Source organism: Myxocyprinus asiaticus, chromosome 15, assembly GCF_019703515.2.
Source record: "Myxocyprinus asiaticus isolate MX2 ecotype Aquarium Trade chromosome 15, UBuf_Myxa_2, whole genome shotgun sequence".
NCBI lineage: Eukaryota > Metazoa > Chordata > Actinopteri > Cypriniformes > Catostomidae > Myxocyprinus > Myxocyprinus asiaticus.
This window is the reverse complement of record NC_059358.1, coordinates 29,677,498-29,694,864: the sequence shown is the minus strand read 5'-3', so window position 1 is coordinate 29,694,864 and position 17,367 is coordinate 29,677,498. Positions and strand designations below refer to the sequence as shown.

At 37.6% G+C, this 17,367-nt stretch overlaps 1 protein-coding gene across 2 annotated transcripts in view; it reads right to left on the bottom strand.

Annotated features, from left to right (window-relative positions):
- LOC127453428 (collagen alpha-1(XIV) chain-like) overlaps positions 1-17,367 on the bottom strand; it is a 194,505-nt gene that overhangs the window by 47,812 nt on the left and 129,326 nt on the right. For both annotated transcript variants that reach the window (XM_051719753.1, XM_051719752.1), the window contains 7 exons: positions 16,078-16,236; positions 14,680-14,757; positions 13,447-13,533; positions 6,888-6,941; positions 6,326-6,370; positions 5,297-5,392; positions 5,081-5,134 (listed from right to left, as the gene is read on the bottom strand). In XM_051719753.1, the coding sequence (XP_051575713.1) occupies positions 5,081-5,134; positions 5,297-5,392; positions 6,326-6,370; positions 6,888-6,941; positions 13,447-13,533; positions 14,680-14,757; positions 16,078-16,236 (573 nt within the window). The remainder of the gene's footprint in view (positions 1-5,080; positions 5,135-5,296; positions 5,393-6,325; positions 6,371-6,887; positions 6,942-13,446; positions 13,534-14,679; positions 14,758-16,077; positions 16,237-17,367) is intronic.

Here is a 17,367-nt window from a genome sequence, read left to right as displayed (position 1 = left end):
TTGTAGGTAAATAAAATAAGAATTGTTTGCTTAAAATGCTGTGGCAAAAATGTATTCTAAATTTAGTCAGTCCAATAGACTCACACCTTCCGCAGAACATTGCTTTAATTTGAAAATTAAATCGACATCTATATCTGCCCTATATCTACTCGAAAATCTTAGGACTTTTTTTTTCCATGGGAATACAAAAGGAGTTAATGTTTAACTGTGTATTTCCTTCAACAGATCAACAGCTTTCACATATATTGTATAAACTACTAATGTTGTAACAATGTATATACATTTTTTTAATCTTGTTATCATGTTATCTTGCATAGTTATCTGTTATCTTTTATTGTGTTATCTTGCCAAGAGTTAGGAATGCTGCTGGTGCCCCCTCAAAAACAAATAAACAAAAAATAGGTGCCTGACGTCACTGTGGACAGCCCCAGTTATCTGTTGCTTAATGCAAATCATCCCAACTTTCTTTAGAGGGTTATCCATCTCAAGCTAAGATGTACAGTGCATCCGGAAAGTATTCACAGCGCTTCACTTTTTCCACATTTTGTTATGTTACAGCCTTATTCCAAAATGGATTAAATTCATTATTTTCCTCAAAATTCTACAAACAATACCCCATAATGACAACGTGAATGAAGTTTGTTTGAAATCTTTGCAAATTTATAAAAAATAAAATACAAAATCACATGTACATAAGTATTCACAGCCTTTGCTCAGTACTTTGTTGAAGCACCTTTGGCACCAATTACAGCCTCAAGTCTTTTTGAGTATGATGCTACAAGGTTGGCACACATATTTTTGGGCAGTTTCTCCCATTCTTCTTTGCAGGACCTCTCAAGCTCCATCAGGTTGGATGGGGAGCATCGGTGCATAGCCATTTTCAGATCTCTCCAGAGATGTTCAATCGGGTTCAAGTCTGGGCTCTGGCTGGGCCACTCAAGGACATTCACAGAGTTGTCCCGTAGCCACTCCTTTGCTATCTTGGCTGTGTGCTTAGGGTCGTTGTCCTGTTGGAAGATGAAACTTCGCCCCAGTCTGAGGTCCAGAGCGCTCTGGAGCAGGTTTTCATCAAGGCTGTCTCTGTACATTGCTGCATTCATCTTTCCCTCGATCCTGATAGTCTCCCAGTTCCTGCCGCTGAAAAACATCCCCACAGCATGATGCTGCCACCACCATGCTTCACTGTAGGGATGGTATTGGCCAGGCGATGAGCAGTGCCTGGTTTCCTCCAGGCATGATGCTTGCCATTCAGGCCAATGAGTTCAATCTTTGTTTCTCATGGTCTGAGAGTCCTTCAGGTGCCTTTTGGCAAACTCCAGTCGGGCTGTCATGTGCCTTTTACTGAGGAGTGACTTCCGTCTGGCCACTCTACCATACAGGCCTGATTGGTGGAGTGCTGCAGAGATGGTTGTTCTTCTGGAAGGTTCTCTTCTCTCCACAGAGAAACGCTGGAGCTCTGTCAGAGTGACCATCTGGTTCTTGGTCACCTCCCTGACTAAGGCCCTTCTCCCCCGATCACTCAGTCTGGCCGGGTGGCCAGCTCTAGGAAGAGTCCTGGTGGGTCCAAACTTCTTTCATTTATGGATGATGGAGGTCACTGTGCTCATTGGGACCTTCAATGCTGTAGAAATTTTTCTGTACCTTTCCCCAGATCTGTGCCTCGATACAATCCTGTCTCGGAGGTCTACAGACAATTCCTTGGACTTCATGGCTTGGTTTGTGCTCTGACATGCACTGTTAACTGTGGGACCTTATATAGACAGGTGTGTGCCTTTCCAAATCATGTCCAATCAACTGAATTTACCACAGGTGGACTCCAATCAAGTTGTAGAAACATCTCACCTGAGCTCAATTTTGAGTGTCATGGCAAAGGCTGTGAATACTTATGTACATGTGATTTTTTTTCCCCGTTTTTTATTTTTAATACATTTGCAAAGATTTCAAACAAACTTCTTTCACGTTGTCATTATGGGGTATTGTTTGTAGAATTTTGAGGAAAATAATGAATTTAATCCATTTTGGAATAAGGCTGTTACATAACAAAATGTGGAAAAAGTGAAGCGCTGTGAATACTTTCCGGATGCACTGTATATACTGTAGGAGGATTGTTTTTTTATTATGTGTTTTTATACTTTGACCACTGGCAGCTGGTCAAAAAGCCAGGATGTTCTTTTTTGTCCCCCTGGAGAACAGGGGATTTTTGTAGAGTGGTTGTCATTGGCTTCACATCAAACAGCCATTGTTCAACAAATGAAACTGTCACTGCGAATGTTTCTGAAGCATTAGGTGACATTTTCAGCAAAAATTTAAAAACCAGCAGTTGATTGTCACAAAAAAGGAAGAGCTATAACAACTTTCTGAAATAGATTTCAGAGGCATACAAGTCTAAGAGCATCTGCTTGAGGCAAACTATGAATTCCATCGTCTCTGTATTGAGTTGTTGCATAGTCTTTGAATTTAGGCATAATAGCTTCTTCATCAAATAAGATCTTAAAATGACTTTATAATCTTCATGTCAAAAGGCCTCTGGATCATTAATCATAATGTACAATGTGAGTTGATAGAGAATCTTTCTATAAAAATGGTTTAACAGAACATGAATTTAGCAACAAGTTAACCTCCTGAGACCGGAGCGTGACTGCTGTATGAATTTTCCAATTCCCTTTTTGATTTGTAACTAGCACCTAATAAACATGCAAAAAAATTATGTTCTCATTTGGGGACAGTGGGACTAAGTTGTGAAATTTTAAATAATACCAAGCTATAGAAAGTCTGATTTTATTTATCAAATTTTTTATTATGTTTCCAGTAGTGTTGGTTATTCATGTTTTTGAGACGTTACAGACATTACAGCTGATTTTCTGTAAAGCTGCTTTGGAACAATGTATATTTGGAAAGTACATATAAAAAACTATATAAATACAAATGATTTGATTTGACTTTCATATTATAATGTTTTTTTCTACATTGGAAACAAAATCTCAATGTTCTCTCTTTGCACTGTCAAACAAACAAGTTATAGCCAGTGCTAAAGCATTTTACCAATCAGAAATTAGCATAACTAATTCTGATTCAAAGTAATGGTCATCTTCGTCCAATCACTGCCAACCATGTTAAAATAAAATTTAGCATTATAAATTCTGAATCTATGAACTGATTACCACTGTCCCATGTCTGCCAACAATGTTAAGTTGTGCAAACATAATCTGCAGCCTGAAACTGAACTTTTGACTGAAAGTTTGGAGTGTATGCACTTAAGAGCATAGGAAAGCTGTAGGATGCTTCTTCGCTCCCTTGCTCCCTATTTAGTGAATTACCAAACTTCCAGTGTGCTGTCTGTCTGCACAGGCCTCAGAACAGTTTGAAATGCACCTTATTTTCATCCTAACTCTTTAGACAGCTTCTGAAAGCAACATTTTCCATCTTTTAAATGCACCCATTGATTCACAATATGATAATGCACACTGAATATAGGATTTCTAAGGGAAAATAGCCCTATAGTCCAAGTCTGCGGTCATTGTGTTTAACAGCGTGCCGTTTCGCGATAAATGGATGAAGTTTTCAAAATGGCATATCGGATGAAACTAGACACTCTAATCTTTTGACTTAAACAGGTTTCAATGTAAAAACTTCATGAGGTTTCTTACCAGATGTGGTTTTGTAGGCGTTTCTACCAAAGAAAAACTCAGCTGTGATTGGCGCCATGTTGTTATGGCTCAGTGTGTCAAAAGTTTAACCCTTTAATGACAACCCAGAGTCCTGAACTGAGATCAGTCAGTTTAAATGAAATTTAATTATGCATAGCGTATAGCAAAGACAAAACACAATGTATGCGCTTGAGGACGCAGGGTCGCACGAGGTTAGAAATGGTTTAGTGATGCCCAATAGTTGCAGCTAAGTTGTCAGTTGAAAACTGATACAATGCTTTGTCATATTGTATTCTGAATTGGGCTGGGCATTCATTTATATCTTAGTATTTTATGCTGTAAGTTTTTGTGAGAACATGTAAACGTGCAGGCATCAAGTGCAAGAATGCGTGAACAAGTTTCTCTTATGAACATGCATAGGACAGCTGGGTAGAAGTGTAGATTTTTGTTGATTTTTGTTATGAAGATTTCGATTTTTGCTTTGTTTCTCACCCAAAGCTATCATATCACTTCAGAAGACATGGATTAAACAACTTAAGTCATATGGATTACTTTAATGCAGACTTTATGTCCTTTCTGGAGCTTGAAAGTTTTGCACCCAATTGACTTATATTGTATTGACAAAAACACATAATTCATCCTTCAAAATATCTTCGTTAGTGTTCCGCAGAAGAAAGACAGTCATATGAGTTCGAGATGGCATGAGGGTGATTAATAAATGATGAGCGAATTATTATTTTTAGATGAGCTACCCCTTTAAAAGGGTTACTTATTTTAATCAGTGATTTTTTACAACTAAACAGGCATTGTTAAAATCATATTATTCTTGATGCTGCTTAATTTTATATCACCAGGAAAATCACTGTGCATCTATAGTATTGTGAATATTTATTATATCACTCAGCCTTCATTCTTATCATGAGAAACCTTTTCTAAAAATCCTTCTGTACACGAAATGGCAAACCAAATGACAAATAAATGAGTTCTTATTTTACAGAAACACATCTCAGTTCTAACACTTCCTCCAATCAGACTCTCCTTCCTGTGCTAACAAGCGAGTCTTCAGGCTGAGTTCAGGAATGTTGAGTAATTCATGAAGGCACTAGTTAATTTCATTAGGCCACCAACATTATCTGTGTTTGTATGTCCCCTTCAGACACATGTTCTATGTTTCTTTCAGGCCTGCCTTCCTTAATTCAAGATAAACTACACAAACACACATGCGTGGCTTATCACTCAACACACACAGACACGTACTTGAACATGCAGAAATACTACACATACTCAGCAGCACACACACAGACACCCATTGCACTGTGATAATTATAACTTTATCACAGAGTGGATGAGGTTATCTAATGAGAGACTGTGTGGGTGTTATGAAACTGTCAGTATGAGTGCTGATGTGACTGGAGGGCGATATATTTTCTTACCTGAGGGCCTGGCAGACCAGTTTCACCCTTCTCTCCTTTCTCTCCTAGAGCCCCCTGAGGAGAGAGAAATTGGAAAATAAAAAAGGAAGTGAGAAAGGAAAAAACAAGAATAAGAAACAAAATGTGACTATATTTCTTATACAAAAAAAAAAAAATACAAAAAAAACATTGCCTAATAAGCTGGGACTAGAAGAGATGGAGAGCTGTGCAGCTTACCGGTGGCCCCTGAATGGACAGTCCATTTGGCCCCTGAGGACCTGGTGGCCCCTGTGGTCCAAGAGGTCCAATCTCACCAGGTAGCCCTTGAGGCCCCTTTAACACAGAGTTAGATAAGGACATGATCTTAAATTAAAATTAGAATCAGAAAGAAATTTATTGGCCAATGAATTTGCTTTGGTTTACAGAAGCTCTGAGTGCTTATATATATATATATATTATACTGTATATACAAAAAGATACAAGAATAAAAACATACAGTGGACAGAGTAAACAAAACAAAAAGAAACTTCTGTTGATGTTTAGAGTGTGCAACGTCTAGCAACAGTATAAATACACAGTGGGGTCCAAAAGTCTGTAGGGATTCAAACATTAATTCAAAGTTAAAAAAAACAAAACAGACACAGACAGACAGACATTTTAGAAAAAATCTAAAACAAAGAAACACAGGATATGAAATGAATAAGAAATATGAACGATTCTGCACTATTTTAGGTCACTAATCAGATAAGCAATTTTGTGACCTTGTTAACTCCTTTGTACAAAAGGCCAGATTTCCTTGCTTCCATTGAAGCCCACAAGATGCTCTTTGGAACACTCTCAAATCATGCTGGATAACATGATCATCAGGTTTTGCACAAACTTGTGGAGCTGATGCCAGCTCGAGTGCATGTTGTCATTAAAGCATGGGGACACACCAAATACAAAGAAATTCTAATTTTCACGTTCCTTTTTTCAACTTTTTATTGATATGCTGATAATAAAATATGTAATAAGAAAAATGCATTAAACTAGAATAATGCTAAATAGAGGCATTTTCACAAGTGGACTCAGACTTTAAAACCTACAATGTACAGTATAGTAACATAATGTACATCTTTATTGCGTAAAAAAAGAAAAAGAAAAATAAGAAACATTTTGAGTGAAAAAAAGACCATAAATAAATAAATAAATGTAACCTCATAAAAAATATTTTGGTTTTACTGCCTTTAATTTCATCAATACAATTATATAACATTTCAGGCCTACCACAAGCTGGGCTGCTGAAACAAAGTGTGAATGCCGTGCAGTCTCCTTCTCCATCAGTGAATGCAATAATCAGGGAAGCAAAAGACACTTGTCACAGTCTAGCTTGTGACAAACTTATCAGAGGTACTCATTTGCACTGTTTTAATAAAACTTTTGAGCGTGAAATGAATTTACGTCTGCCCCAGCATGGCTTTATTTGGACCAGGGCATGGTGCATTCTGTGCATGGACAGACACATCTGGAGGGACTTTACTACAGCTTTAGCTACAGCTGAATAAAAGTTGCAAACAAACAAAGTGATCTTTCAGAAAAACCCCTGAAAACCTGCTGGACAGACTGTTAGTGTGTAGGGCCAGATTGAAAGGGTGATATTTACTCAGGGTGTGAAAACACTGGTATCCTTCAAAAACAACACAGAGGTGCATACATTGTGTATATTTATAGATTTTTCACAGTTTTAAGTCATTGTCAGTGCCTTTTCTTTGTGAAAGTCATACAAATTCTGGGTGGTCCTGCATATGGGATACTGTAAAAGCACATGTGACTGAAGGCAGTACTTTACCATCAAGCCTGGCTCCCCTCGATCTCCTCTTGAACCTCTAATACCTGGACCGCCCTGAGAGTGAGACACACACAATTAGACAAACATAAACTGAGAGACTCAGGACAAGCAAAGTTCTCCTGATGACCAAAGCTGGTGCATGTTACCAAGCCACTATAAACACTGCAGATGATTATCAACCTTGCTGAAAAGACATGGCTGGTCACCACCATATGTTGTGTTTTGAATGCCATGTGCTGGTTTAATCCAACAGGCTGCTTAACTAGCTTAATCAGAAAGACTTCTATGTTCACTAGAAAGACTATGCTGGTCGACCAGGTTCAAAAGCTAGATCAGCAACAAACTACCTTAAGCCAGCCTGGACCTGAACTGGAATTTCATGCTGATGCAAACTGGTTATTTCAGCATGGAAATTAAAGAACCAGTTGATTTTCTAAAGTGATGAAAATTGTCAGAAAAAAAGGATTGAATTTGACTGAATATATTTAATGATAGTGATGGGCTTTGTTGCCAGTAATAAAGCAAAAGTTCTACATCTTTCAAGTCTGTGCCTGTTATTGATACATGATACAAGATTTATTTGACTGAAATTCATTTAATTACTTCACTCATCAATATTAATAATTGTAACTCAATTGTGTGTTATTTATTACATCAATTTTACTGAGTACTATTAATAACCATGGTGGTTCGTTTAATTCCAGTTATCTCAATATTTTTTAGTTTCTATTTGTTTTTTATATGATCTGTTTGCATTTACTCATTTTAAATGAGTACATTTTAATGAGTCCATTTGATTGATATTTACTCAATACTAAATATAGTTGTGTTTAATAAAAATATTGCTTGTATTCTGTTGCTATCATTTTATTGAGTAGATGTACTGTAATCATTTTTACAGTGTGAGAGTAGATTTGTAATGGGTTCAGGATTCTTCAGAATGTTAATTAATTAATAAGTTCATTTTTGAGAAGAGCTGGAAAGAGAAGCGGAGAGATTATCCCTGATCTGCTTAAAACAAATCTTATATTGATTCAGCCCTAACCCACCTCAACTCCTGGCTACTTTTGACCCTCATAAACTCTTGCCCTCAATGCTGCAGGCAACTACTGGTAATGTAACCCAGTTTGCCCCACTTCCTCCTTCTATGTTTACTTTAATTGCATCCTCAAGGGCTATGGCAGCAATAAGGTAGGTTTTATCACAGAAGGCTGTGGTGCAAAGTCTCGCACAAATTGTATTCATGAGCACCTAACACTTAACAAAACCTGCTGCTAATAGTGGAAGACGAGAAGACCGAAGTATAAATATTAATTTGAGAGATGCATGTGATGACTTTAAAAGGACATTCTCAATTGATCCAAGCTGCTAGCTGCTAGAATACATGACAGTAATCTTAATATCAAAATGCAGGAATAATATGTACAGAACTGAAATGCAATTGCTTTCCATGCTATCACAGCTTTAGCGCAGGCTGATCATAGAAATGGGCTGGTATAGATGAAAGAATCTATAAACGAGGACAGGACAGCAGTGGACTAATCAGCTTTGATAAATCGATCTCCACATAATGGCTTTCTCGAAAGGACTGGTGTTTATACAGCATAGCCATTTCGAGGCCTCAGAAATGCATTTTCCCTCAGTGTATGTATGATGCTGCCTTCCAAATGAGCTCATTTATTTGTTCCCGCCATATGGAGTTTGACCTGCAGCATTGGCTGCATTAAGCAATCTGATGCTAACTCTCTTTCTCATTTCTCATGTACTTTCCCTGTTTTATTTTATCTATTAAATCTCCCCTAGCGAAAAAGTAATATGCCAAATTGTATTTAAAATATATTTATTTCATGATAAGTATACTACAAATACATTAACATACCTATGTAATAATTAAAAGTACCATGTAATTGCACTTATTTCATGCTTTCTTCAAATGCACACAGAGAAACTTTGATCACTACAAATGAAGTGGAAAAGTAGTATAGCTTTTAAAAATGCAATTAGGGGATGTATACATTGTTCAAATATAGTGTACTTTAAGAAATTACACTGGTTAGGTGCTTGTTTCCATCTTATGATTCTACAACTTGTTTGAACAGTGTTAAAAGCAACTGTCATAATAATGTTCTTCAAGCACAAAAAAATGTGTGATATGACTTAGAAATATTTTCCTAATATATATATATTAGTATACTGTATATTTTAAATTACGCCATGTCTGTTCTGAGAACTTTTAAGAGTGCATATTTCATTTGCATTTCAACATACTGTTATCATACTAACAGAGAACAAACTCTTTGAAACTCTTCGTCTTATAACTCGAATGTCTTATAACAAGAGGTTACTAACGCTGGAAAAGTATTCATTTAAAAAATGTTAATTAAAACATTATTTTGAGTACTTTTTTTAATTGCCAATGCACATTCATGAAAACACAAGAGTGATACTAAATTTACATGGGTGTACAACGGTCACCACATCAGAACCAGTTTTGAAGGGGGGGGGATAAAGAAAAACATAAACATCTAGGATATCATAAGGGTGAGTAAATAATGAGAGAATTTTCATTTTTGGGTGAACTATCCCATTAACCCTAGGTTGCTCCAGGAGATTGTCTCTAGTATAACCAGTTCATGTGATAATGTTTTCACATATCATCGTGCGACCCCGCGCCCACATGTGTGGACGTTGTATTTTGGCTTCAGTATATGCAACGCATAATTTAAATGAATTAAAACTGGCTGAATACTGTTCACAAGACTCTTCACTGTCATTTAAGGGTTAAACTTCTGGTGCACCGCGTCATGTGACACAACAGCATGACATTCAGTTCCGTGAAGCGCTCATACAGGCGCAGTGCCAACAAAAGTGCCTCTGGTAAGAAACCTCTTTAAAGGAGCACTCAGTAATTTTTTTCCTCATTAAAAAAGTTTAACTGCTAAAGACATGAATTGTAATTTTGCAATATATGTAGGAAATCATGACCACTCGCTTTAAAATGAAGACTCCAGTCATATCAGTAACCTTATAAAAGCTGTTTTTTTTTTGCTACATGGAGAGGGTCCGCACATGGGGGCTGCAATGTTAGGATTACATCACCAGCCGAATACTGCTCAGTTAATCTCAGTAACCGTCCTGTTATTTGACACTCTCACCAATTGATTAAAGTAATCACTTAATACAAAATTTCTACAATGGCATCTGAAACTGAAAACTATTGATTTTAAATGATGCTACACCCAAGCCACTAGGTGTTAGTGTAAGTCCAAGATGACACAAAGACAAATTTACTGAGTGCACCTTTAAGTTTTTTTTATTGAAATCTGTTTGGTTGTAAAGAGTAGCGTCTCTAGTGTCGTTTGATATGCAGCTTTAAAAAATCCATTAATTTTTCACGCGACAGTGTGCTGATAAACATGATGTCCACATACACTATATTGCCAAAAGTATTCGCTCATCTGCCTTTAGACGCATATGAACTTAAGTGACATCCCATTCTTAATCCATAGGGTTTAATATGACGTTGGCCCACCCTTTGCAGCTATAACAGCTTCAACTCTTCTGGGAAGGCTTTCCACAAGGTTTAGGTGTGTGTTTATGGGAATTTTTGACCATTCTTCCAGAAGCGCATTTGTGAGGTCAGACACTGATGTTGGACGAGAAGGCCTGGCTCGCAGTCTTCGCTCTAATTCATCCCAAAGGTGCTCTATCGGGTTGAGGTCAGGACTCTGTGCAGGCCAGTCAAGTTCTTCCACACCAAACTCGCTCATCCATGTCTTTATGGACCTTGCTTTGTGCACTGGTGCGCAGTCATGTTGGAACAGGAAGGGGCCATCCCCAAACTGTTCCCACAAAGTTGGGAGCATGGAATTGTCCAAAATCTCTTGGTATGCTGAAGCATTCAGAGTTCCTTTCACTGGAACTAAGGGGCCAAGCCCAGCTCCTGAAAAACAACCCCACACCATAATCCCCCCTCCACCAAACTTCACAGTTGGCACAATGCAGTCAGACAAGTACCGTTCTCCTGGCAACTGCCAAACCCAGACTTGTCCATCAGGTTGCCAGATGGAGAAGCGTGATTCGTCACTCCAGAGAACGCGTCTCCACTGCTCTAGAGTCCAGTGGCGGCGTGCTTTACACCACTGCATCCGATGCTTTGCATTGCACTTGGTGATGTATGGCTTGGATGCAGCTGCTTGGCCATGGAAACCCATTCCATGAAGCTTTCTACGCACTGTTCTTGAGCTAATCTGAAGGCCACATGAACTTTGGAGGTCTGTAGCGATTGACTCTGCAGAAAGTTGGCGACCTCTGCACACTATGCACCTCAGCATCCGCTGATCCCGCTCTGTCATTTTACGTGGCCTACCACTTCGTGGCTGAGTTGCTGTCATTCCCAATCGCTTCCACTTTGTTATAATACCACTGACAGTTGACTGTGGAATATTTAGTGGCGAGGAAATTTCACGACTGGACTTGTTGCACAGGTGGCATCCTATCACAGTACCACGCTGGAATTCACTGAGCTCCTGAGAGCGGCCCATTCTTTCACAAATGTTTGTAGAAGCTGTCTGCATGCCTAGGTGCTTCGTTTTATACACCTGTGGCCATGGAAGTGATTGGAACACCTGAATTCAACTATTTGGATGGGTGAGCGAATACTTTTGGCAATATAGTGTATGTTGAAATTAGGACCACATTCCCTCAAAAGTTGAAAAAATATGTTAGTTATTTTTTAATATTTTTCAACATTAACACATGTGGGTCAATTTGCTTCATTATAATATAATTTTGTTATTGTTTTATTTTATCACTGTACTATACAGTTCTATTCATTAACATTAATAAATGCATTCTCATGTATTTACCATGCATTTTCACATTGAGAATAAATGTATTCATGCAAAAGTTGAAAAATCTTGCTTTCAGAGGCTTTATATAGAGTTAGGATGAAAATAAGGTGCATTTCTAACTGTTCTAAGACCAGTACAGAGAGACATCACACTGTAGGTTAAGTCATTTACTAAATAGGGAGCAAGAAAGCATCCTATAGTTTTCTATGCAGCTAAGTGCATTTACTCCTAAAATCCGACCAAAAGTTCAGTTTCAGGCGCAGATGATGTTTGGACCACTCAATATGTTTGGCAGACATGGGCCAATGATAATCAGTACATAAATTAAGAATTTTATAATGTATAATTTTATTTGAACATGGTTGGCAATGATTTGATGATGCTGGCCATGACTTTTAATAAGAATGATTAATTCAGCTTTATTGAAAATCAGCTGTAATGTCTATAACATCTCAAAAACATGAATAGTCAAAAATCCTGGACACATAATAAACCATTTGATGAAAAAAATCTGACTTTTTATAGCTTGGTATTACTTACATTTTCACAACTTAGTCCCACTTAATTTGCTTGTTTATTAGGTGCTACTAGTTAAAAATCAAAAGGGGAAATGGAAAATGCAAACAGCAGCCACGCGAGGGTCTTAGGAAGATAAACAAATTTCCCTGGCCTTGGCCATGTAGAAATAAATAAGAATTATTTCTGAAACTTGTCTATGCACAATTAGAGTTACATAACATTGGTTTTGTTCAGACAGGCAGCAAAAAACAAAAATCATTTTTGATATATCTGGTTTAAATCTGCTTAGTTTTTGTAGTCTGAACAGAAAAAACTAATGAAATCTGATGTTAACAAACCTGATCCAAACCACATCCTTTTGTGATTTGAAATTTGATTACAAACTGAATGTTGAGAACGGATTCCAATTAGCTTTTCTGTCATTCAGGACACACGTGTCTAACATCATGCAAAGCGTGCAATATTGTCTGGACCTGTGCCTGAATATACTAATATACTAACTTAAAATTTCTTTTTTGTGTGAACAATTGGAGATTCACCATATAGTGAATTGTGATTGAGTGAATGAGTCAGCGGTTTTGGACACAGTGTGTTTAAATACATAAAAATACTTGCTTATGTTTTCTCATGTGCTTTGCAGTTCAGCACCATGGTGGGATGTCATGATGGACATGAGCAAAGGAAATATTTGCAATTTTCCATCCTCTCTCTCCACGTTGACAGATGTTCTATGAGAAAGTCTCTTGGCATCACGCAGAGACTTACATCATTACTATAGCAACTGATATAGATACAATGGATATCAACTACACTGACAAAGGGATCAGTTTTCGGCACATGCAAAATTACAATGTGGACAGTCAGTCCAAAAAATCGGACTTGAAAACCAAATCTGATTTAAGTGCAGTGTGAACAAAGCCATAGATTCTAGCTGTGTACTGTGCAGCCAAGCTAAGTAATTGAGATTGTTAATATGACAAAATATATAAGATAGATATTGTACTAAAGTATGGGAGCTAATTTAGTGCCATGTGATAACTCCCACAAGACACGTTCCCCCCAGTATTCAGTTGGAGTTGACAGATATGGGGTTTTCAGTGGTCAATTCTTAAATAATTAAATTGGCCTTTTTTAATCTTAAATATCTATTTATATTCTTGAAAAATATAAAAAGACAGTGGTCTTACTGGTGGTCCAGAGGGTCCGGGTGGTCCTTTGCTGTCCTGAGCACAGGTGCAGGCATGGGGCATGGCAGGACAGTCTTGTTCTACTCTCTGAGGGTAGCCCAAACAAAACAACATGTTGTACAACCCTTCAAACATCTCTGAACACCACACTATTTCCTCTCTAACAGACAAACAGAACTTTATTTCTCCAAGTCAACCATTGGTGTCTGTGCAATTCCCTCAAGTCATTAATTCATAAGCGCACAAACACAGCAAGCGATCTGGAGATATTTTTCTTCTTATCCATGGAGAACCAAGTCTATTTGTCTGCTACAAGTCTACAGAATTTAATTATTTGTAGAGCGGTTATGGATCTTTAGAATTGTCAGAATGGCTGGCTTGAGATTACTCAGAGAACATTCTCCAGAGACATAGATTGCTATGATAGAAAAGTTTAATTTTAAAGAGAGCGACAGAGATTGAAAAAGAGAGAAAGAGATTGTTGTGGTTTCAGATGGATGTATGACCACAACGATATCTTCAACATGGGTAGTACTTACTGATAATGATAAAGAACCATAATAAATAGTGACATAGGCAATTACAAGACTGCTTGTAATGATGGTTCTCAGATAAGGTGAAAATGCTGAAAGGCATGTTATGCACTAGAATAAATTCTAATCTCAGCAATGGTGAACACTGTGTGTGGGCATGGCTATAATCTGGAGTTCTGATTGGTCGTTATTTCTATATATTTGACTTACATATTGTACTCTGGCTGTTTGGGGTTAAATGTCTGGTATTTCTTGGGATTAACCACTGACTGGTCAGTAGTATTAAAGCTGAAAAGTGTAACTTCTACGCCGCTAGCAGCACCAAATGGAATTGAAAAATAATGCTTGTTTTCAAACAGTTTTCTCGAACACCTCCCTTGCCTGCCACAAAAAGAAAGTCTTACCCCAAGCTCACGCCACTTGTTTAGCCAATGTTGCTGTGTCTGGCTGGTCGGGATGCTCAAACAGAGTAATGATTTGATAGCGCCACAGAGACACAGTGTTTACACCTTTCAGGGAAATGAATGAACCGATGGCTTACTTACAGTTGTCTCTACACATTAAACTGGGATAGGAGAAAGTATTTTAACATGAAAATAATTACTGACTTCAGCTTTTCTATAAACTGATTAAACTGTGACATGTCTTGTCAGAGAGTGACTGACATAATTTTAATAAATAATGATTAGTCAGCTCTTACCAATCCTGGGAGTTCACAGCACTTATCACGACTGGCCCATGATGTACTGCAGACTATGTCAAACATTTGGAGCTGAAACTGCGGACACACACACAAAGCATATGCAAGACAGTTGAGTTGCAAGCACTTTTTAAGAACAATTATATTTGTTGTGCATTATGAATCTAATCAAAATGCTATCGCAATACTTTTATGTAATCTTAAACAAATTATAGGATATTCTGGTTGCTGATGCACAAAATCTAAATAAGCACTTGTTTAAGAATTATCTGATTATTTATTTGGACTAAATGATTTAACTCTAACCTTTGCACTGCACAAACTCAGATTACAGCCCCCACCAGCATCATCACAAAAACAATTACTCTAATCAACTCCACTGGCACCCTTGATGATAAATAAGATCAGCAGCATTCCTACACAATTAGACATAATGATCTAAAGTTCTGATGGAAAAACCCAAAAGTGTAAAGTCTGTATTTACCCACACCATCTCTAACCGAGAGCCCATCTTTTGAATTCCATATCCTCATCATCATAAAAGGGTTAGTTCACCCAAAAATAAAAATTCTCTCATCATTTACTCACCCTCATGCCATCCCAGATGTGTATGACTTTCTTTCTTCTGCTGATCACAAATGAAGATTTTAGAAGAATGTCTCTGCTCTGTAGGTCCATACAATACAAGTGAAAGGGTGCCAACATTTTGAAGCTCCAAAATCCACATAAGGGCAACATAAAAGTACTCCAGACGACTCCTTTTTCCTTCACTTTCACTTTCTCTTCTTCCGTTTTTGGTGATTCACATTCTTCATATATATCGCCCCCATGATAAAAAAAAAAAAAATGACTTAAATATTTACCTGTTTCTCAACCACACCTATCAAATTGAGTTATGGATTTTACCACTGGAGTCTTATGGATTACTTTTATTCTCCCTTTATTTGGATTTTGGAGCTTCTTCAAAGTTCTGGTCCTCATTCAGTTGCATTGTACCTACAGAGCTGAAATATTTTTCTAAAAATCTTCATCTGTGTTCTGCAGAAGAAATAAAGTCATACACATATGGGATGCTAGGAGGGTGAGTAAATGATGAGAGAACTTTCATTTTTGGGTGAACTATCCCTTTAAGAGTGGATCTGAGACGATGATAGTACTAGGAATGTCTTGAATCTCAAACAGAGATTCAGACCATCCATCACTATGTAATTATCAGACTCAAAACAAAGACTGCTCCTCAGTAGCATTCCTCCCCTAATATACTGGGTCTTTGTTTCTCTAAGACAAAAGCTTGCCCTGTTGTAGGCTTAAATGGATGATTCTTTCAGGCGTGGGCAAGAGTTATCCTTGAGGATAAATCTGCACTTTGTTGTGAGGCTACAGGGTCTTTGGTCTTACCGGTGCTGAGTTGTCCCTCCTTCCATGAGAGCGGACCATGCGTCCCAGAACCTCGACTCCATCAATAGTGATGTTTCCTGCGGCATTGATGGGTTTCTCTCCCACTGTCTTGCAGTCGATCACCACTTTGGCTGTGGTTTTGCTGATGGCCACATGAAGCTAGTCGAAAAAGTAAGAAACAAAAGTTAGCAAAAGTTCATATTTGTGTGTCAAAGTTTTAATATGAGACGGCACACATTAACACTTAATGGATTTGGGGTCTAAAACTCAATTTTCTCCAGTTCACTGGATGTAATTGTAAGTGTGTGTGTGTGCATGCATGTGTGTGTGTGTGTGTGCTGTCAGACAGGCTGGCTGATAGCAGACTCAGACCAAGCTCATTATTGTGAAGTCTCACATTAACGTCAATTATAAAGAATTAGGATGACCTTTGTCACCTTTCAATACGCAAAAATTAAACTTTTCTATCATAGCAGAAAAAACAGGGTTAGACAGACGAAATTTGTTAAAGTTCGTAAGATGATGAGGCCACATTTTGACAAATATGTATTTTCATATTAAATATAACCTCCCAATCTCTGAGCCAGAAGCATCATGCCCATTTAAACTGAGGGGGCACGTGGCCCCTTTGATTTTTGAACCAAGTGGATTTTAAAAGCAATCAGTGAAATCAATGAATCAACAAATCAATAAATAGATCAATAAACTAATCAATCAATCAACAAACAATTATATAAATAATGTGTGTTTGATAATTGGCACAATTATTGTTTGTAAATAAAAGTGTTTATCTAAAAGGCTGTGGCAGAAATCAAACTTTTAACAGTTGTAGTTCTTTTTAACTTGACACAGTGTTTAAAAAAACGAAATGGTCAAAGACTTTCTCTAGTGCATGTTTACATAGAAAAACTATTGAAAAACAGCACAGGCTGGAGCAAAACTGTGCTCGGTGTGAACGGCCCCTTAGTCAGTCCATTAGAGTAGCACCTTGCGCAGATCATTTGTTTAAACTGAAAATTGTCTCATCATCCACCCACCATCATTGATTGATTTGCATAAAACAAACTGATTTGCACAGAAAACAATAGGAAGTGTCAAAATGTCAAAGCTGCTTTTTTTCCATATTACATGAATGCACTGAGTTGTCTGTTTGTCAATTTCAGTTGTAATTGTACTTGGTTTATCAAAAAAGTATGTACTAGTGTACCAAGACTGCCCACAAAAAAATTGGTGCATGACACGGCTGACCTGAGTGGCAGATGTTTCTGCAATAAAAGCCAATTAGATGTT